The sequence below is a fragment of the Pezoporus flaviventris genome, unplaced genomic scaffold, assembly GCF_033815535.1.
Source record: "Pezoporus flaviventris isolate CSIRO_AGI_PZ_B2104156 unplaced genomic scaffold, CSIRO_AGI_Pfla_v1 ptg000009l, whole genome shotgun sequence".
Taxonomy (NCBI): Eukaryota; Metazoa; Chordata; class Aves; order Psittaciformes; family Psittacidae; genus Pezoporus; species Pezoporus flaviventris.
Window position 1 is genome coordinate 5,518,319 of NW_026892557.1, and position 23,162 is coordinate 5,541,480.

Consider the following 23,162-nt stretch of genomic DNA (forward strand, 5'->3'; position numbering starts at 1 on the left):
TAAACATGCTCTGGAGGAGTCCCTTTAAGTGTGTATGTAGCAGGTAAGCCTCCAAATATGGCGTGTGTGTATGTGAATTTAAATTCAGCCAAGCCAAGCCTGCCCATCCTTCAGAACCCACTGCTTGCAAGTGGAACTGAAATCCTGGCCAGCGTTTGTCTGTCTCTGTAAATGGTGATGTCCGACTGACAAACGTGCCCAGTGCTGGGCAGACCTGCAGGCCTGACAGACAGAACACTGCCTTAGGGCTGTGAGCCACCGTGATGGGGGCAAAGACCCTGCACAGGCAGGAGCTGGGCTTGTGTCGCACCAGACACAAGAAGGCCACTGCCATTAGGGAACAGACACCTGAGCTACCCACAGGAAGGGTCAGTTATGGCTGCTAGAATTAGAATACTCCTGGTGTGCAGGTCTTACCTGGGCTGAGTACTTGGCGCGGAGCCTGCCGGCTTCACAGCCCTTGTCACACACCCGGATCTGCCTGGCTTGTTCCAGTTCCCTCTTCAGTCGTATCCGAGACTCATTCGCTTCCTTCATTTTCTTCTCATTCTCAGCTCGCAGACGTTCAATCTCCTTCCTTAAGTTGCGCTTCGCCTCCGTTGCTTCTCTCAGTTTCTCTTTCTTTGCCACCCGTAGGAACTCCAGCTCCTAGAATACAAAAGCCATTCACTTGTGAGCACAAACTGAGTCAGTGCATGGGAACAGAAGTGCGCAGGGAGCGGTCCAAACCCAGTTACCAACTTCTGCTGGTTATGACCAAGGCAGCTCATGTCTAAACCTCCTTCTGAACTTTACATACACTCTCCTGCTTTAAATCAACATGAGATCCTGCACTCAAGATACTCTGAATTCTTGGGTAATAAAAACCTCTACACTACAGCCACATTTTGCTTTGTCACGCAAAATAGCTGTGACCATCTGTGACTGAATAAAGATGAACTGCAGTTGGAGAGCGCTATGAGCCGCGTGCTCTACGCTTGCTCCAAGTTCCAAACCCACCAACTGCAGTGCCTGCCCTTCAACTGAAGACACTGAAGATGCACAGTGTTGTGATACATGCAGTTTATGAATGCCCTTTGTGTGCAGCAATGCTGTTCCCTACTCACTGAAGGCATTGGGAAGCGGTTCCATTTTACCAAGCTCCGCCCTGCCCCAAATCCACTTAAGGCAAGTATGGGAAAACCAAGGTGCGATCTGTCTAACTCTAGGCAGTTCTGGTTGTGCTCCAGGTGGCTGGTGTGGAGCCTGAGTCCCCTGACAACCCACCGATGGATGGCTCTATCCCAGCATCTGGAAAATCCTGGGCTAAAACCTTCAGCCAAATGAAAACCATGCTTTGCTCTGGAAATTGCCACTCTCACTGTCCACGTTCTTAACAGAAGCTGTTACCTTGAAATCTCAAATCCAAAAGAGAGCCATTAACGGAAGTGATAATGATAAAGAACCTAAAGCTACAGTGGCAGAAAGTCCTGAGCTGATAATGCTGTTGTTGAAAGGCCTCCCAAGCCCAGAAGGGTCCCAGAGTGCACCAAAGTCTGTCTCCCAGATGGTTAAATTAGTGCAGTTTTTCCCCAGAAGCAGCATTTCCGGTGTCAGAGTCACCCCTCGCAGCATCGCTCCCTTCAGCGGACGCTGCACTGGGGTCATGGGAAACTCACTCCTTCCCTGTCTCACTTCCCCAGGCGGCTGCAGCCGCTCAGCCCTGCCCCACTCCGGACACGGTGCCGTGCCTGGCACTGCTCCCCCCCACTCCAACAGGCTTTTAATGCCTCAGCACTCAGCTCTTCATCAACCACCACCTGTAACTCCTGCTTCACTTTAAGTACACACTGCATTGAGCTCAGATATTTAAAAATCAGCTTTAAATATATATTACTTACAAGTCTTTCATATGATCCCAGACTGGTTTGAGCTGGAAAGGACCTTAAAGCTCACCCAGTTCCAACCCCTTGCCATGGGCAGGAACACCTTCCCACCAGAGCAGGTTGCTCCAAGCCCCATTCAACCTGGCTCTGAAGACTTACCTATTTACTTAACCCAACCCCCAAAACCCTGGTAGTAGGTTCAGGGTTTCTAGTTCACTGCAATGAGAACAAACTGATCTGCGCTGGGCTCAAAGATTCTTTCAGTGATGGAAAGATGTTGGTTTTGGTCCCTCGGGATTAGAGCCCAGGGCAAGAACAGGTGGCAAGCTGAAAAATGCTGGAATGGTTCCTGAAGACTTGGGTTTCCTGGCTGGGTTTACAGCAGTGCCCCAGTAAAGGCTGTTGCTACTTGGGAAAAATGAGCCCATTCTTTTTCACATGAGCCTGCCTAATGTTCCTACCTGAAAGGGGCCTTGCAGGCAGTAGCAAGGGAAAGCAATTTTTCACCCTTACCTGATGCAGACTGCGTTTGGCTTGCAAGGCCGCGTTCAGCTTCTCTTCCTGCTTCACTCTCATTTTAACAACTTCATGGAGGAATTTTTCTTTGGCTTCTTTTGTATCCAGGCCACTGTCCAGGGCCTGCCTTAGGTGCTCCAGCTCTGCTTCCAGCCCGCTGCTGTGAGAGTCAGAATGTGTTGGAACCTCATACGAGCTGCTGACTGTCACCGGGGCCTGCATCCCAGGGGAGCTCATGTCCTTCGCAGAGCTGGATGAGGTGAAGGACGGGGAGGAGAGCGACGATAAGGAGGAGGTGACTGAAAATGAGAAACATCCAAAATTAATACAGAAACATCCAATATAACTCACAATATGCTGCGTCCCTGTCATACAGAGGAGACATTCGATATTCAATGACAAAAAAGGGAAGAAAGAAAATACCTGTTCTAAACTTTGATACTTGAAATGCGATGAAAATCAATTTGCTTGAGTTGTGACTTTGGAATTTATGTCACAATTTATGTCACGGTTTTTTCTCCATGGGTGTGAAGAAACAGATTTCTTCAGGGTTCCTACAGGGTCCTGCTGTTTTCGGTGGGTAAATGTCACCTCTTTGCATGCACCACCTGCCCTGAGCAAGGACTGGACCTGCTGAGGCCAGCAGCACAATTATCTGACACCCGCATCCTCTTGCCAGAGCCTGCTGTGGGCACACTGTTTAAGAACCTTCTGGCTCCTCCTCTATATGCTCAGCCCCATGGATGTGGTACTGACACCGTGACCATGTTCTTTGTCTGATACAAAACTCTGCTCTGGAATTTTTGTGCGCTACTGGTGTGTATCCCACAAAGAGCTCTGACAGAAGCCTCTTGACCAGACATCAACCCATGGGGTTTATGTGAACACCACACACATTTTGTCCTTTGCACAACACTGACCTGCTTTAATACAATACTCCAGGTCAGTGGACACCTGTGGTTCAAAACCACAGAATCATTAGGGTTGGAAGCGACCTCTGGAGATCATCTAGTCCGTGATGTCCTTCATCTCCCAGGAAAAGACCCCCCAGCTTCTGTTCTTGGTTTTCAGTATTAGCTGAGATTGCATTATTACATCTCATTGAGACTGAGCTTCCAAAATGGTGTTTGAACACAACAGAGGTTGAACAGCTAAGCTCTGTGTATTGCTGAGGAAGACCCAGCAGACACAAAGCACAACAGGCCGGAGCACTTCTGCTGCAAAGGTGTCCCTGCCCATGGCAGGGGGGTGGAACTGGATGAACTTTAAGGCCCCTTCAACCCAAACCATTCTGGGATCCTATGAAGATCCAGGCACACGGAACGGTCACTCACATTCTTCCCTGGTTTCTACTTCAATTTCTGCTTCTGATTCCTTGTCCTCCTCAGGGGCAGGGGCCGGGGCTGCTGTGGTGGCTGCTGCCTCGGGCAGGGCTGTGCTGTCGGCTGCAGGCCTCCTCCTGCGCGCCGGGGCTGTGCTGCCAGGCTCGGTGCTGCGTGACACGGCCGTGGCGCAGGGCGCGTTGCTCACCACCTTCTGCTGCGCCGGGGGTGCAAGCGCCACATTGGGGGCCACGGCATTCTCAAAGCTCTTGTAGGAGTAGAAACTGGTTTAGAAGGGGAGGCAAAAGGAAACAGTCATTCTGGTGGTCATCTCAGACAGTTAAAGCCTATGTCCTTGGCTTTAAACGCTTCCCAATCGACGCGTTAACACCAAAACTGGACTGGCAGCAAAGTTCCATTGACTGACACCACCTCAGACTCTGCCTGTGTTTGCTTAGTGCTTTGCACTCAAACATGGAGGTGACTTCTCCAGCTCATCGTGTTTATAAATTCTTAGAAGCAGCCTTCACTGCAGGCTCCTATGGCATGTACACCCAACAAAACCTATTCAGTGAATGCACAGAATCTCAGTACTTTTGTTCCTCTTCTGTGAATTAACTCTGCAGCTGCAAATGCTCTTTAATCCCATGCAAGAGCGGTAACCGGCTGAGCTGCAAAGCCACCAGCTACCAGGGCAAGGGAACAAACACACAACTGCCATCAAATAAATCCCCCTGGCTGCCAGCCCAGGCCTTCCTTCAGGTCCCACTTCCTTACCTGTCCCGGATCAAGGCGGGAAGGTGGGTTGAGAGATCCTTCTCGTTTGCTGACACAGCTGGGGACCAGGGCCGGAAAGCCGAGAGCCGCTGGCGGGGATGGACACAGCCGATGCTCTGGGAAGGGGAGGAAAGGAATATCAGTGAATATGAGCAGTCTTTTAAAACTCTAACCCACAATGGAGCGGTCGCCCTGCTTCTCAGCACACTCTGTTAGTTCTACAGCTTCTCCCGACTGGCTAGGACCTGCATAGTAGATCCACTGGAAGAGGTTATCTGCACCAGGGTGAAACCTGTCAGGTTTTTCTCTGCCACTAAGCTACATGAAGTTTGCAGGGACCACAAAAGGCTCCTGAGTCTTGCAGGATTCTTGGACCTCAAAGGCACGAAGGAATTGCTTCCTTCATGGTCACAATCAAGGTCACAATCAAGGTCACAATCAAGGAAGATGGTGAGGAAACTTGGAAGACTGAATAGCAGAGTGTTTACTACGAAAAGGACAGAAAGGTTATGAATTTAGAAAAGCTGGGCAAGTTCTTGCTCTCCTGGTTTCAGTGAAGCGATGCTCTGTGCTCATTTGATCTCTCTCTATTACAAAATATTCAGTAATCACCTTATTAGATGAGCTGGATAAGGACCGTAACCAACTGGACTGTTTTTCCTTCTCAGTGGAAGCTGGAGATTGGGAAGCAGAGTCATCTATTTTGGGCTTTTTGGAAGCAGGAGGATCTGAGGAGACCTGAAACAAAGGCAGGAAAAATCAAAGTCAGAATTACTCGTTTTGCAATCAGCTTAGAAACAAGTTATGGGGCAAAAGCAAATTGTGTATTTATAAGAAACACTGGGGTTTTTTTTCTGCTTTTTAAATATGAGGCCAAGCAAAGGGGTAAAAACAAGGGACAGACACAAATTATGACATAAGGTGGCTTCACTCCTTCGTTTAAAGTACTCTGATGAAGTGTGGAAGGTGCAGCAGTGATGGGAAGTCAGGTAAGTGAGACATTCACACTGTGCTGCAGAGAACTATCAGCCTCTTCTCATTTCTGTAAGCAGAAAGGTGAGGTTTAACGCGGCTGCTGAGCTGGAAAGATTATTTTAAAGAGAACAGAGCAGACTTTGTTATTCTGTTTGCAGTGGTTGTTATGCCGATGACTTCACTGCCCTGCAGCTGCAGTGGATTCTGGGGGTGCTGCCAAGAGCTGCTTTGCCTTTTCCACAAGTGGCTCAGCCTGGCCCATAAATCATCCTCAAGCATAAGAAAGCCTTTGGCAAACAACTCCCCTCCTTCAACACGGCGGAGGAATAAAATTCCTACAGTCCCAGCGTGGCTTGCAAAAAAATTGGTAACTACTGGTTTAACTGGGGCGCGGGGGATGCCAGCGGGAAGCCCTGCCAGGACAAACACGGGGAGGGAGAAGGTTCTGGACCTTACACTGCCTCATGACTAGAAATAATAAGAGAAACATCCACCTCTGTTCACAGCCGCTTGCTTTCTTCTCTCCCTTTTTGCGGTTCCAAACTCTACCTTCCTGCTGCTTGGAAGTGCTCATATTTGTATTAAGCTTTTTCATCCTTACATCTCACTGTGATTTTTGAGGGCAAACAAGTATTTATACAGGTGGGTCTGTAAGACCCAGGCATGGCAATGTTCCGAGATCCCGATGTGCTTCAAATCCAGGTCTATTTGCCAGCGAAGGAGAGGATTTTATTTGCCAATGTGTTGTGTCTGAAAATCAGTCCCCTTCAAGGCATCTTAAATTGGGAATGTAAGAGATTGCTTCTCCAAATGACTATTCACTGCTACAAACTGCCATCCACGTGACCTTACCTGGAGAGCGCATGAAGGACTGGAACCAGAACTGTTCCAATGCACTTCTCCAGACTCCCAACTGACTTCCAGCAGACCCAGCAGCTGTGTAAGCAGAGCAACGCCATCCCTTCTGCACACCTCCATTAGGAGAAATCACGGGCTCAGCCAATGCCAAATGCTAGCTTCAATGGACTTGCAGAGGATTCTTTTCGGCACAGCTTCGGGCTCCCCTAGGGCTGGCTCAGGAAGGGGCTATGGCACAGTCCCTCCCATCTAACTTGCCTCAGAAAAGGCATTTCTAGACTCTTTTAGTAGGACAATGCATTGGAAAAGATTTGGTTTTGCTTTCAGAGATGCTGCCTGTGCAGAATTAGTGACAGCATTTGAAAGGTATTTGGCAAGTGACTACTGATCCCAGCCCTCTCCGCTGGGGATGTGAGCTGTGTGGGGAGGGGGCCAGAAGGAGGGTGGGGAGGAAGGGGGGCTTGGAATGGAAAAGGCAACAGGTGGCAAGGCTCAGCACAGAAATGGCGTCCCGCAAGCGGCAGCGCCGGGACACAGCCCTGGGCATGGGGGGAACAGCAGTGCCCGCTCACAGGCAGGCTCCAGGGGAGCAGTGCCACAGAGGAGCCTCACTGAGTCTTTAAATGGATCAGGGCCCAGCTTTCCCCACTGTCCCCCCTTCTCTCCCTTTAGATCAAGGCTGGCACCAACCATCAGGAGGGCTCTGAGCACATTTCGGGAGACCTAGGAAGTGATGCTTAACCTGTGTGAGGAGGCAGTACCGATCTGGGAACATGAGCTGGCTGCTGGGAAAAAAGAGAAGTAAACAAGGTGTGTGCATGGGGGAACGATGGGTTTGCTTCCTCACGCTGAGATGGAAACGGGGAGAGAAAAGTGAGGTGTGCAGATTGTTCTGGTTTTCAGCCATCTCCCACTGCAGGACTCTGTTCCTCACAGACCAGCGCTGCCTGAAGGGATGAAGCACTTCAGCTGTGCTCCGGAAAGCACCCCTGCCAATAGCACTTCTGAGCTGCTGTGATGGCGCTGCTGACTTTCCCTCCATCCACCGTCCCTTTTTGTTTACACACATCATCTCCTGGTTATTCTGGTTTTAAAGCCTGTCCCAGTACAGTATTTAGGTTCTGTTTTAACTATGTGAGAACATAACAGTTCTAGCAGCATCCCACCTGGTCTAGGAAACACCAAGGCACTATGTGTTGCTGTTAGTCAAGAAATGGAGGTTCATCTCCAAAACTCATGGAACAGGAGGCTCCTGATGACAACCTGTAATCATTTGGTTAAATATTTGCTCATCTGTATTTCTATCTATGTGCACATGACACTGAAAACACTTTTGCCCCCTCCCTCTGCAGAAACACTGTGGCTGTCAAGAACTAAACAAAAAATCCCCCCATACATAACCAAAGCAGGTCTCTTGCTTTGTGTAGTCTTCCAATACTGGAAGAGGCAGAAGCAGAGCTGCTCCCAACTATAGGAAGACACCCAGATGCGGAACAAGACTAGACACTGAACACAAAATCTTCTCTTCACATGACTCATGGATTACATCCCACTCTAGGACAGATTCCAGGTAACAGCATACCCCACTCTGACACTTCCAACCCAGCCACAGCAGCCAGCAAACCCTGGTATTGGCTCAAATCTGAGGAGTTTATTTCATTTCCTCTCTTTGCCAAATAATGGAACACATAAAGTTGCAAAAGAAAGACTGAAAATCTGATGTAACTTCTTTGCCTTCCTCAGCAGTGACTTACGAAGAACTGGAGCCCAACCCCTAGAAGGCTGGAATAAATATTTCTTCATTTCCTATTAATTTTTCCTTCCATTAGAGGCAACTTAATGATTTGTTGTCAAATGGGCTTTGCACTGGCCAAAGCATAAACACACCTTGTTAATACACATCTAATCCAGTCCACAGATGTAAGAAGCTTCATGATAAAAAGTGGACCCAGAAATGCGTCTATTTAAGCTCTGGACTCTTGTTTTCTGAAACTCCTGATTTTTGAGGAAATGCAGATACAGAGGGATTTATAAAGTTACTAAGAAAAGATTTCAGAAGTACATCCCAAAGGGAAATCTGGGCATATGAACTTGCAGTCAGCCATTTTAGGGCAAACTGAAATCAAGAAGCCCAATCCGGCCTTTAGCCAGCCTGGGCCACATTTGAGATTTCAGAGCATGTTTTCCACTTCAATTACGTGTCACAGTCACTGACCATGAGACCAGGAGAAGGAATTTTTGACCCTCTCCTCAAGAAGACAAGTGCTCCTTCCCTACTGCTCTGCGCTGTCTGCAGGCAGCTGCACACCAGGGCAGCCTCAATGCTACTTCTTGTTGTGACACAGAATGGAAAATGAACCTAGAAGAGAGTCTTGAATGTCAAGATTTGGGAGTGCTCAGGGACACGATTCCTACCACCTTGGAAATGTGGATGCCATCCCAGCAGCAGTCACGACATCCTATGTCGTGGCATCTTTAGGAATGAAAGACTTATTGTCCCCCAAAGCTATAGAGCTATCCCAATGCACAGAAATGTGTATTTCAGTCGTTTAAAAGATTAATTGGGAAAATACTGTGATGCTTAAAATACTGTGAGGCTTAAGATATCATATCCCTAACTCAGGCATAAATCACATCTCCACTGAAAACTTCACAGGTAGAAAAGCATGTACAGCCAGAGCAGGCAAAATGAACAGAAAAGGGCTGTAAGTCTATAAATACCATAGGCTCATTTGTTCAGGCCATTGCTCCTGCTGCTGGTCCATGCAGAGCTGAGAGCAGTTACACCCTGAGGAAGGGAGGGGCTTCCTGTATCAGCTGATACTCCTTTGGGTGTGAAAATTAAGCAGCTTTCTCATTAGAGGCACAAACCACAAGACCAGACTCCAGTCTGATATAAGCAAGGAGAAACCCCAGAGAGAGACTGCTTGGGTTCAAAATGTGTCAGACATCAAGAGATAAATACACACTGAAACAGCAAAAGGCTGACAGTGAGCACATCATACAGCTCACATCAACTGTGCTGCAGTGGGACTGAACCACCATCTCCACTGAGCTGGACAAGGCTCCAGGAAGACCTTGGTCTTCCAGTACCTAAAGGGGCTGACAGGAAAGCTGGAGAGGGACTTTGGATAAGGGCCTGTAGGGACAGGCCAAGGGGAATGGCTTTAACCTGCCCGAGGGGAGACTGAGATGAGCTCTTAGGCAGAAGCTCTTCCCTGTGAGGGTGCTGAGGCGCTGGCACAGGGTGCCCAGAGAAGCTGTGGCTGCCCCATCCCTGGCAGTGTTCAAGGCCAGGTTGGACACAGGGTTGGAGCAAGCTGCTCTAGTGGAAGGGGTCCCTCCCCGTGGCAGGGGTTAGAGCTTTAGGGTCCCTTCAACCCAAACCAGTCTGGGATTCTGTGATTGATTCTATGGTTATTTAATACATTTTTCCTGTTAAAACCTGTCATCTGACCATCTCAGCTCATATTTACTCCAAGGGAATCTGGAATGTGGCGAACACCTAAACCAGCAACTGTCCTACGGAGAGGGGTAAAGGTGCAAGACCCAAGGAGCGATGAAAAACATCTGCACCACAGGCCATGGAGACACTGAGACTAGCCAAACACCTATTCTCAATGAAACTTTCCTTCTTAGGTAAACTGCAGAGGAAAGATGATTTTGTAGAGGCCACAGGGTGGAACACAAACAGAAAAGAGCTTGTGACTCTGATCCTAAGCAAATCATTTCCACTACCCTCCCCTGGGAAACTGATGCTAATTCCGTTCTACCTTAAAAGATGTATCGAGACTAAAACCCTGTGACACTACACATACAATAGTAAAAATGCTACACAAGCATCTGAAGATTTTCACCTATTCCCACGTACCTTTCAGGCAACTGCTCTGTGTTCAGCTACAGGATCCCCAAATGAAGCATGTGAGCATGCTGTTGGTGCTGCTGCTGTTCACCATCACCGGACAAAGCTTTTAGTACTTATTACTGCTGTTACCTGCACAACTGGTCAATAAAATAAAGTATGAGAAGCTCTGAAAGCATCTTTCTACAGAAACTGGTGGCTTTTCTTACTCAGGGATGAAAAGCAAATCTAAGCAACCACCCCAGTCTCTGTATCTCATGCTACTAGTAATGCCTGAAGAGCCCTAGGAGTCTCCAGAAAATACCTTCATAGACTTTTGCTAAGGTCAGAGTACATGAGTTCTAGTTAAAGTCAAACGAAACGCTGCACAGTGAGAGGTATCTGCAATGTGGGGAAAAGGGAAGGCCCTTTCCTGGCATCCTTCAAGCCTTCACAGGCACATCGACTGATTGCTAGAACACGTGCTTCCTAAAGGCCTCCTGTGCTGTCCAGGAATGATGAATAAGGTACTGAGGGCTTTATAAGAACTGCACTTCCACGTGGATTAAAAACATAAATATATTCAGGTACAGATTGAAAGCTCTCAAGGGTTGTCTCGATAATAAAAAAAAAGCTAAAAATAATGCTGCTCTACAGAGCTGTAAGAAAATTTACTGCTTGTCTACTGTATCTATTTAAAAGAGAAAAAAACCTACCACATTGCAGTGTCAGTTCTGGGGAGTGCATGCAGCATTTGGTTTACTTTTCTTTTTTACAATTTTGGTTTCGTTGGGCAGGAGTCCAGACTTTCCATCTTCCCATTTTTCACTGCTCTGGTGCAAGCAGAAGCACTCATTTTACCCTGTAATTTTGGGATGTGTGATTACGGGAAGTATTTGCTTTCTATTTCTGCCTTCACAGCACACATGCTGGCTGCCAGTGTGGCCCCCAAGTCTGACCTGTGCGGAATCTTCACAAACCACAGCAGAGAGCGCTTGGGAGACCATGGGCATGAGAAGGAACTGTGGAAAATAAACCTCATAGGAATCACCTGCTCTCCCTTCCTCTGAATGAGCCCACAAGGACTCACTTTGTCTCTTCCTGGATCTCCTGGTTGTGTGAAGGCCCCAGTTTACTTCACTGATAGTAGTGCAAATGCAACTTCCCAGCTGGTCTAAGAGAATTCCATTTAAAGAAGCAATGTTTTAGTCATATGGTAGCATAGGAAGTTCACCTTAAGAAATTAGGAACTGAGTTTTATCTCACACCTGTGCAAAATTCTTTAATTTCTATGGAATCACATCAGAAGTTTACAACAGAAGCAGTGAAAAGGGAGAGGATTCTTTTAATTCAGACATGATCTGAGTTTAAGGCATATTGCTACAGAATACCCTTTGATGAGTTCATTTTGTGAAGGCAAATCCAGATTATTTTCTAGCACACTCTACATAGCCCCTGGTGTAAGTCATCATGCATCTCCAAAGCTTCTTGGCTAGCATAAACCAAAGAAAAGAAAATGGTTTTCTCTCCCGTCTCAACATTTCTTTTCTTTTATTCTTTTAGTACAAAAATTCAGCCAGATTATTTGGCCATCTGATGACTGCACTTAGCCAAAGCTTGTGCTACATGGAAAGCTGCACTGAGATAAAACTGGCTGTTTAATTCCTGATCTCAACAGTTACTCTTTATATCAGTGCTCTTGTAAATCTATCATATAAAATTACTCTTTGATATAGATCTCATCCTATAAATCCTTAAGTCTCAAAATCTTCCTCAAACACTAAGACTTTAATAGACATTCTTCTAGTCTTAAAATCCTACAAATCTTTAGTAGCTGCTCAATAAAATCAGTATTTCCCACTCAAAGTGATCCTGCTTCTCTGATTCTTCCAGCTGAAATTCCTCTGCTCCAGAAAACCAGAGGCAGCACAAACCCACCCCGGTGTGACAGGGACTGATGGATGGGAAAACTGAAATAGCCAGAAACAAAGTCAGAAAAGGCAAAAAAAAAAGGAGAAAGAAGTGTTCAGGCCAGGTTGGACACAGGGGCTTGGAGCAAGCTGCTCTAGTGGAAGGGGTCCCTGCCTGTGGCAGGGTGTTGGGGCTGGAGGAGCTTGCTTTAAGGTTCTTTCCAACCCAAACCATTCTAGGATTATTTGTTATATGATGTACTTGTGTTTTGGCTCTTCGCTGATGAACTGGAAGCCTCTTTTCCATTGGCCAGGAGTCTGTTTTGCCCTTCCAGTGGAAACTAAAAGTTACAGCTTGAAAAGAATTCCCTGCCCTGTGGTTTAAAACAAAACAAAACAAGTTCAACTCACACTTCCCCCTGTAGAGCCAGTGATCAAGACCAGTATAAACCAGGTCAAGTTTCAAATGTTACATAAAAGAACAAGTATTCCCCTTGTGACTTCCATTAACACTGGCTCTCCAGCAGGCATTGTGTTCTTCCCCAGGTACCAACTAATGCACAATGAACTCCAGCACACAGACACCTTAGGAAGCCAGGAAAAGGGAGAGGGGGCCCAAACTCATGGAACACAGACGGGCTTTTGCCAAACCCTCCTTAGGCAGCTGGGCAAGCAGCTCCAGGCTCCACACTGCCTGGGGCTGTGCCCTTCCCCAGCTCCTCTTGTGCCTGCAGAGCTCCCTGGGTCACAGGATTCAACACTGTGATGCAAGTAACAAGCTACCAGGCACTCTACCTGTTTTTTTTCATTACAAGGACAGGTGCTTGCCAACAGAGACCTCTTTGCTCTTCAGAACATCTTCCTCTTGGGTATATGTTACTTTCACCTCTCTTACTTGGGCATCTTTCCTAAACACAAGCCGCACTCACAGGTTTCATGACTCAGGGTGACACGCTATTTTGCCACTGCACGCACTTACTGCTAGAACATGTGTTTTCCCAGCACATCTACTTGGATTTTCCCAGACAATCCCTACAACTGTGCACATCTGACACCACAACACCTCCAGAGCAGTTAATAGCAGCAATGATGAGCTGTCAGGATGAGATGTCAATACACTGATCATGGATTAATATTTACAAGTCATACTGAAGTTAAAAGTGTAACAGAAACCCCCTAGTACCAGTGAAGGCCTCAGTTATCTATCCTTGATCAAAAGAAAACTACATTTTTGGCTGAAGGAGAAGAGTTGTAACCATATAGTTAAGGATATTTTAGATGCCAATAATTTTAAGTAAGATACCGGAAAAATTTAATATCATTAAAAGGAACTTGTTTTCCTTCCTATCTTTTCAGTCAAGGCAGTCTTACCCTTTCTGTAAGAACACACTTTTTGAGGAGTAACTTCTCACCATCCATATATAGAAGCCAGGAAAAACCTTAATTCTGTGCTTACAAAATGTTTGGAAAGCTCCAGACAGGCAGATGCTTCCTTAAGCACCCGACAACTAACGTGCTCTACAATTCTAAGAAAGCCACAAGAAGCTCATCTACTTTAAGTAACAGTTATTACTTCTGAAACCTCCCTAGAGCTCCAAGGATAAAGGCAGACGACCAATTACAGCCTTCGACTCTCAAAGCTTATTTTTCTGCCTTTAGAAACAAGCATCACATGTTCCTTCCACCAGATGCTGAGTTAAGGGGGGTGGGTGGAGGTGGTTTAAGAGAAGAGGGAGGAGGAGGAACAGAGAGGAGAGGGCCCTTTGGTTTACTCTTTCAAGCAAACCCATGCAGCAAATCAGCCCTTCTCTGTCAGAAAGGGCTTGCTTTGGAAGAACCTTTTACATTCCAGTGAGTGCCTTGTCTAAATACAACCAATTTTAGCTAGGACATTTACCATGCAGGAGTGATGCACTTGGAAAAGAGCTTCTGTCCTTCAGAAGGGCTGCTAACAGTGGGAAAAGAAACATGTGCACCAGTTACCAAAAAAAAGAGAGATTCAAACCACTGAGCAAAATATTACCACCTACACCAGGACGATCAACATGGCCATCAGTACCACAGAGGCCTTTAACAAGCTGTCTCAATTAATAGACCACATTTTGACAAAAAAAAAACCCTGTGTGTGTTTTCTTTTTTCCCCAATGTAAACTCACCTTTTGACTTCAGGTCAGAGATCTAAGAGGAAATGTCCACAGAATGCATGTGAGTATGTAGAGATACATAACACGTTTCCAAAAAGGTATTTTGTATAACATCAAATGAAGCAGCAAAAGATAAAGGGAAAATGGAAGGGGGATGGGATGGACAGGAGGGGGAAATCTGGGACACTACAAGGAACTTTCAGTTCTTGTGTAACCTGATGGATTTAAGGACTTCGGGGGGAGAACTGGCTATAAGCAATGTTACAGCACAGTGTGACCGCACAGCCACATGGGTTGTGTCTGCTACAACGCTATTAATAGGAGAGAAGATTAGAGAGGTTTGGCTATATACAGGCTACATCTCCCAGTGTAATTCCTGCTTTCTCTTCCTGCTCCACTTCTCATTGCCACAGGCTCCTGGGGGGAGTGGGGGGGTGTGGTTGTGAGTCAGAATGCCAAGAGCACCCCAAAAGGACCCATTGGAGACTACTGAGTAACTCCCTTGGGCTATCTGCTGGCCCCAACTCATCCTTCCTATCTGACAAAGCATGCAAACTTTTGTTGACATCTATTCAAATTAATAGGCTTTAAACACAGAGTTAACTTTTAGTATTTAAGTGAATGGCAGAATTGAGGCCTCATTTGCTGGTGTATATATAATGAGTTATGTTTGCTCTGCCTAAATAATAACTACGAACACCCACTGGGCATGACATGTACTGGTTTTTTGCTCTCACTTCTCACTTTCTTGTTACAATGTGAGTTCTATTCCACATTCCCATTTGGCATGTGTAATGTGCCTGACCCCTATAAAGATGGTCAAATAAATATCTGGTGACCTCACAAGTATGAAAATAAGCTTATTTGAAAGAAAAAGTATATCTTCAGGGGGTTTGGCAGTAACTTTCAATTATTTTTAATTGCCTGGAAAATTAAAGTAAGAAAATAGTGTGGTATAAATGTTGGGGCACATTATTAAGCCGTTTTCATAATATCTCAGCCATAAGCTTAATAGACAAAAAGGTTTTTTTTAAGCCTCGGTCATCTGTTCGACATGAATGGTCTGCCTGTTCCCATACTTCCTCAAGGGGTAACTGAACTGAAATATTCCATGATAGAAACCAGATTCCATTTGACCTGGTAGGCAATGAGAACTCCACAGAACCTTCACAATTTGGGTTTAATTACAAACCACCACAGAGTCTGGACTGCAGCCTGAGATCAGAAATACAAAGAAAGGGGTTGAGGGAAAGTTTGGAGCTATAAACGCCAACTTTCCTGCTCCCACTTTCCTTTCCTTAAACCATGGGATGGATTTTGCTCTTATTGTCAACACAACTGACTTACAAACTGCAAAGCAAGCAAGATTTCCAAGGTAGCAGTCTGAGTCTGCCCTTCTTGTGGAATTACACTATCACACACTGACCTGCATTAACACATCAGGGAACCAACACAGAACTGAAATTCAGCTCTGGTATTGTGATGGCTCCAAAGTCTCGTATTGTATTTTCTTCCTTTATCTGAAACCTTGAAGCCTCAAAACCAGTTGTGAGTTGAACTTGAAACACACAAGACTTTGAGAAGTACTGTATGCTAAAAACCATCATGAGCAGCCTGGCCAAAATGAAGTAGCAAGACCTTACCTAAGCACAGGTTTTGCTGCCTTCCAGAAACCTGGACAGACAAACCCATGGTTCAGAAGTTACTGTTATAAGGTGGCATTAAGGGAACAAGGACAAGATGAGTTTGGTGGAGTGATGACTCCAGACAGTAGATTTGGTGTCCCCAAGAGAAAAAATAACAACCTGCTGGGATGAAAGCACAGTACTGTAACTGCAGGGGGAAGTTACATTTCACCTAAAGAAACACTACTGAGGTTGAGAAAGTAAAAGATATCTTGAGAAGACCCTTGCCAGCCAACAATGGGAACAAAAATTATCACCTTTAGGTGATACAGAACTAAACTCACCTGGTGCAACAGCCAAAAGCTTCAAAGGCCTTGAACACATTAAGGCAAAAATCCTTTACGCTCATCCAAGCTCTCCCATACATGTGGCTTGAGGAATGTATTCCAAGAAATTTGGGCAGGTTCTCCCAGCCACGACAGCAAGACTTTTGCTGAAGTGGGAAAAGAACTGAAGTGCGATGCGAATTCACCACCTCTGCTAAACTCTCCTTCAACAAACTTGCAACCCTGTCCTCAGCAAGGCCAAGTTTAGACAACTGCCATAAGAGAGGCTGAGCCTCTATTGTATAGAAACAGGACTGTGCCAGTGGAACAGGAAGTGGAGGTAAAGCCACACATTTTAGGAGGAGGAAGGAAAAATTATCTGAAATGCCCAATAGAAACCCAAACCTTTATTAAAGAACACAGATGAACTCTGCGGCAGAGGAGTTTATCATTGCAAATGCTGCTACTGCAGTGGGAGGGGGGAGCTGCAGGAATCCCGGGAAGTGCTGCCTGGCTCAGCTGTTGGTGGTAGCAGCTGTCACAAAATCCTCATTGGAGGGAACAAGCCAGGAGGTCATGGGAGTCATGATTATTTGGAATGATGCAGGCAAACAATAGGCTGGGGCCCTCAGTCTCCTTGCCTTTCTCATGTCTTTTGTTAGCTGTTGCCTTCCCAGAATAGCTGTCTGGCTGTATTCTGGGCAGAGTTGGGGCTGGTGTTGTTCAAACCTTTTCTCCCGTGCAGCTTCAGAACATTATTATAAAAGTAACACCTCCACCCATATTTATGCCTCTGACTCACATGCATCTCTTCCAGTTGAAGGCTTTAAGTTCTTCAGCAAAAAGTGGTGTAACGCAGCTCAAACCAGAGACAGTTGTTTGTAATTTAGTTTTCCCAGATCCCTCTCCTCTGTTATGTTTCTTTCCTAGGGCAAAGCTAATGCCATGCTGCAGGAGACATGACAACCAACAAACCTGTCAAAATCACTGCTGCCTGCAGCAGGGATGCTGCGGTTGCTCTTCCCATCATTGAGAAACCTTACAAAGAAGGGAAAAGGTTAGTGGGGACACTCATGCTGTTTGTATACAGTATAACAGAGCCTGGAGCACCTTCAGGGCTAACAGGGCTTGTTAACAGCTCACAGAGCTTAGTGAACAAGTATGGCCCAAAATGGGTTTGTTCAGATTTTGGACACCGTGGTACAATGGTGGTCCTTGTCCTGCCTCTTGCACTGCAGACCTGAAGGACCATGGGCAAGTCACTTCGTCCTAATGCTGATGTCACCCAGGAATGTCACAAAGCTGATTCATTTGCAGAAGAGCTTTTAAATGGCAATCCTCACTTAATGGTACAGTCTAACTGCTCTGCCTCAGGAGAGCTACAGTGAGAGTGTAAGCACGGAATTAACTTGGACCTGTTTCCTCAGAATTTCAGATAAAGCCACAGGCAGAAAAGACTGACTTTTCTTGCAGGATTTTTATAACCAAGACTCACCTATCCTGACTCCTCCTTCACGTGACTTTTGAGAGAAACAAGTCTTAATTGTCACTCTGGGATGAAACTCTTATAGTCCTGCTAACTCAAAAGATCAGCTGAAACAACACGAAGAACTGTAATATCTCTAATTTAGGATTAAAATCAGTGGTAGCTGTTCCTTGCCTATAACAGTAAGGATGAACACAGCCTGCTGAAAACTACACTGCAAGTAGTATTTGGGTTAATCCAAGATAAGAGAAAATAATTTCTCCCTTTAAGTACGTGGGGTCCCCCCCCTTTTTATTCTCTCCTTACAGCATTAATATTGATCCACAGATTAATAATTTTTGTTGGGTGCCACCAGAATTCTTTAATGGGACACTTTTACTGTTATCATCGTGGTAAAGAGACCCATGTATGGATTTAAATAACATTTTGAAAGGAGACTTGACTGTAATAAGAAGGCAGACAAGTTGAAATAAGATTAAAACTTCATTTGGTCCTCAAGTCCCAGGCACAGCATGAGAATTCCCCTTTTCCCATTCTACAGGTACCTGATTCCTGGCACTGTATTACGAGGCAAAAGGCACAAGAAAAAAAAACAACAAAAATCAGAATCCAGTTTTGTTCTGTGCTTGGGACAGGTTTTATGTGTCTGCAGAGGAGATGAAACCACAGCATAGTTAGGTGATTTTCAGTTTGGATATCCACCATCAGCAGACTTGAAATATCCCGTTGTAAAGTAGCACTGTGTGATTTACAACAGCACCATACTACTGGTGAGAGCTAAAGCTTGTCTTTTTTTCTAATGGTATTTGGCTTGGCTTGGTCTTCTGAACTGCTGCTGCTCTTTGGTTCAACAGGAGACATGTTTCTCTAAGCTGATTTCTCTGTGGCTGAGGATTTAATCAGATCAAAGTCGTGATTAAAACATGGGCTATAACCACAGTCCTTAAAGGGAGAGCTGCAACATTAAGCCCTTCCCTATTCCGTTTTACAATGCAAAGTGAAGCAATGCCTATCTCTGGCAAATGCACACTGTTTTTAAAAAATCTTGCTGATTTGCTACCTTCTGGGTCACTTTTCCTCTCGATAGGGTGCAAAGCTATTGGGAAGTACCAAGAAACCAAGATACACAAATGAATTTCTGCACTTCATGTGAATGTATTAACACCACCAAGACATCCTTGAAGGTGGGTTTTCTGACACTCACTTGACTCCAACACATACACTGTAAATTTTCAGCACAGCTACCTCAGACCCTGTCAGTGCTCCTGACATTCTTTCCTACAGTTTTCCACTTGCTACTTTGTTGGTCTGTGGTTCTTTTCATCCACACAAAGACATCACAACAGCATGTTTGGAGTGGTAAGACAGAGGTATAAAAAATGTAAATGGAACAGCATTTCCACAGCTCTACACAGAGTGAACCAAACATTAAGGCCAAAAATGCTTTTCAGTGACAATCAATTTAAGAAATTAGGCCTAATTTTACAGCAACTTCAACCTGGATGAAGGGCCAACAAGCTGTGCCATCAAATGCATGAGCCCCATTTCCATCTCCATACTGCACAACAAAAACCAGCCAAGTGACTCACTCCAGTGAATGCCAGTGCTAAGGATGAAGGCAGCTTGGTTCTGGCTCCTGATTCTGTTCTCTCAACACAAGAAATCCCTGGCAGTTTTCATAGGTATTATTTTTCAAAGGTGTTGTACAAGAACAGCTTCTCCTGAGCTTCGTGGAAGCGCTGCACCAGGAGAGCCAAGGGGGATTTTCACTTAATGAAGGAGTGAATGCTCCATTGGAAGTCAGTATTTATTTGGTGAGCCTACTTGGCAGTTTAGTCCTCTCCTCACTTCCATCAGTATGACACCTTCGAGCTACCAACTCCTTGGTATGTGGGATAACATCTTCTTCCAAGCTATTCTTGACACTCTACTCCTACTCCTATATGTTTAACCATTTTAAAGCTGATTTGGGTCATGACTAATAGCATTAGATACTAAAATCATGTGTTGCTAGTGGCAGTCAGTGTAGAGCTAACAGGACCCACATGGAATGCAAGTTGGGGCAGCTTTTTATTCCTGGCTCTGCTACTGATGTTATTTGAATGGCTTTAGGTAAATCAAACACCGTGTATGTTTCATTACACTACATTAGTGTCAACAGGGTCCGAATTTCTAAAGGCATTTCAGATTTTCCAATAAAAGGCCCTAGAGAAACAAGACTCAAGTTTTCATAGAAAACTACAACCAGAGAATCTAATTTTCCCAATTCTTTAATAGGGTTAAGCACCATTAATTCCAGCTGGGAAGCAATTCAAGACAGAGCTCATGAAAAAGTCGCCACTGCACAAGAGCTGCTTTTTTTTGCTCCTTTTCCTGACACATCTCATCCTAAGATGCTGGACCAAACTTATTTGTAGCCTGATCCAGCATGACAGATCTCTTCACTATGTTCTCAAACAGTTAATGTGCCAAATTCTAACCTGAGCACTTGTATATGGAATACGGCTATCTAACATCAGGTTCACCATAGGTGAGATATCATCTGCTTTTAGATATTTTCAGTGGACTTGTCAATACTGGAGAAAACTGTGTAGATTCCCTGGCAGTCAACAGAAAGGCACTTTCAGACTTCAATACGTCCTAAAGTACATGGTTCAAAACCCATCAAATAATCTATCATTTAGCACAGACTTCAACACCTACACTGCAGGAAACCAGTACATTTCTTAAGTTTAACCAGGTTCATGGATGAGACTTCCACAGAGAGAAACAGATGCCTAAATAGCCCCCAAAACCTGGTGGAAACCCTCTACAAGACTGGTCATTGTTCCAAGGGGCAATGTTTAAGCATCTCTTCTCCCAGTTCATTTGTCAGCTGACCAAGATTTGTTAACATCTCAGACAAAACTTCAATGCCTCATGCATAAGTCAGATTTATTTTGGTTGTGTTTTCTCCTCCACATGAAACAATGAGGCTGAAGGATTACTTTAATGAATGACTCTCTCTTAATGATTACATTTTTCAGTAGGACAAAAATAACTTTCTGCTTCAGAACCACAAAAAAAAAAAAAAAAAATCGATTTTTTCCTAATATATAGAGAGCCTGTGTGGTAGTAACCTGATACTGAAAGCCAGCTCCTTCCTGCTGGCAAAGATGTTTTACCTGCACCCAAAATGCAGATCACAAATAAACTAAGTTATCCCTGTGTAAACTGGTTTAGCCATCAACCACATGTTACACAAGGTTCTACCATTTCAACCACATGCCGGAACCATTTCACCTGCTTTAGCTATGATTTTACCCATTCTGATGGGTTTCTTGACAGCATCATTAAGAGGAGGCTATAATTCTGCAGAAACAATCACCAACAGTCTGACCAATACCCTAGTAGGACTGTGCAACTGAAGTACACATTCTCCCTTCTCTTGTTTTCTTTTTCCCTAGAAAGGATTCTACAGATTCCTCGCTGGGAGAAGAAGAGGACACCAATACATTCCATAAAGTCACAGCACTTCTCATGTAGTGCTGAGGCTGCAGTTTTCCTCTGTCCTCTACTTCCACTTTCTCTTATGTCAAATCACATTAAAGGAACAATCAATTTTTCTGTCTGGCTCTCCCTGCACAGCACAAGCATCCCCCCTCCTCTTCCGTCCCTCCACCCTGCCTGGGTCTCCTGGAGGCTGAGCAACTTGGCTTCCAGCCCACAGGTCATCAATAAGCTGGTGACATGGCTGGTGGGAGAACCTGGCAGTGGTTTGTCTTTCTTCTTTTCACTGGCTTATATTCAAGCCTCATCCCTAAGTGTAATTACTACAAAGATTAAGATTTGCAGGGTGCAACATGAAAACAGCAGAAACACAACTCGTGCAGAGCTGTTTTACCAGTCCAGGTTTCACCTGAGTGACTGATAATCAAAATTAACCCCTTGTGACTGCAGCATCACTACTTGGTTTTAAAGTGTTTTCAACTGTCAAAGGGGCCAATTGAGGATCCCAGCCCAAGTACAGTACCAGCTGTATGCTACTGAATTCTGACGCACAAAAGGTCCTGATTGTGCACAATATACTGAATTAGGACAGGTAAACTCGTTGCACACAGAATACAGAATCATCCCTGGAATCCAGTAACAACCAAAGCTCTTTAATGCAAGTTAATGAGGTCCAAGGCACCTCAGCTTCCCCTGAAAATGGTCAAGTGCTGCTTTGTGTACCCAGTGTATACCAATACAGATCCACAGAAACACAGCATTGCTCCAAATACTGTCATTCTAAACAAAGCACCCTCTGGACTTGCTAGAAATTTCAGTAAAAAAATAAAAATTAAATACAATCAATTGAAAATTTCCACTGTTACAATAGTACTGACAAAGCCATGGTTACCACATGCTTAAGGAAATGAAATCATTTCATTTTCAGCCTGATTTTTTCCACTCAGAATAACAAACACAGTCACTCCGGCCACACTTTCTCTGCCCATCGCTTACCTACAGACAGGTGCCCAGAGCAGATCAGCTCTGCCTGCGTGACTTCATCAGTGTGCCAGCCTTGTGCCTCAATACAGTAACAGTGAGCTTTGAGAAAGACTGCTGGGCTCAAAGGGGTGTTTCCTGCTACCAAAATGATTTTAGAGATGAGGAAAGGCACAAGACTCCCTGCTCTATCAACTAAAAGCCACTCTGTCTATAAAATAGACACTCTGGGAGGGCAAGTGCCCTGCAAAACACCCTCAGCTGCTCTTCCAGGAGCAAAGGAGAAAAGCCATCACCGAGGCACGGCGTGAGTGCCCAGGCAGGAGGGACAACTAGTGCCTCCAAGCTTTGCCAATGGACCAGTGCCAATTATTTGACCTTCTGCCAGAAGCTCGCGAGGTTTTAGGGGACAAGCACAGCAGTGCAGGTGTCTGTGAAAATAAAGAGAAACCACCAAGTCTCCTGGGAGGACAGGCTGAGAGGAGGGGAATCATTGTGTTTCAGAAAAGGGAAGGGGCTGGTCGAGAGAAATGCTATAAAAGCACCATGACGACAGAACAGGGTGATGGAGAGGTCAGCCCCTTTCAATAATGTTCTTTTTTTTCTTGTCCAAATGAAACACTTGGCCACGTCCATCGCCAGAGTTCAGTTGGAGGTAAATGACTAGACAGGGAGGCCATAAACTGTCTCGTGAGGGATGCTGCTCTGCCCTGGGAACACCCTGCCTTTCCAGATCTTCCCCGCTCTTCTACCAAGGCTTTTCCACAGCAAACTACTCCAGAATCGCACCAAACAAAAGGTGTTCCCTGAACCTTACAGGCACAGCTTGGACCGTAACTCCTGTTTACCTTCAGCAAACACCTTCTGATGCCTAGAGCCCATCAAGAGGGATTGCAGGAGTGACAAAGAAGGTATTTTCAATAATGAAATAGTGATTAATCCTGATAGGCAGGCAGCCCTTAGAATTACTTTTCAGCTGCCTAGTGGTAGGTGGTCAAATTATACCTTTCCATCACATTTCCCACTGTAGTGCACATCTCCTTGGTA

General features: G+C 45.3%; 1 protein-coding gene across 2 annotated transcripts in view; it reads right to left on the reverse strand.

Moving 5' to 3' along the window:
* The window catches only part of SKI (SKI proto-oncogene), a 97,933-nt gene that overhangs the window by 3,806 nt on the left and 70,965 nt on the right, over window positions 1–23,162 (reverse strand). For both annotated transcript variants that reach the window (XM_061450451.1, XM_061450450.1), the window contains exons 3-7: window positions 5,093–5,218; window positions 4,481–4,596; window positions 3,716–3,987; window positions 2,379–2,680; window positions 418–648 (exon numbers count right to left, since the gene is read on the reverse strand). In XM_061450451.1, coding sequence (XP_061306435.1) covers window positions 418–648; window positions 2,379–2,680; window positions 3,716–3,987; window positions 4,481–4,596; window positions 5,093–5,218 — 1,047 coding nt within the window. The remainder of the gene's footprint in view (window positions 1–417; window positions 649–2,378; window positions 2,681–3,715; window positions 3,988–4,480; window positions 4,597–5,092; window positions 5,219–23,162) is intronic.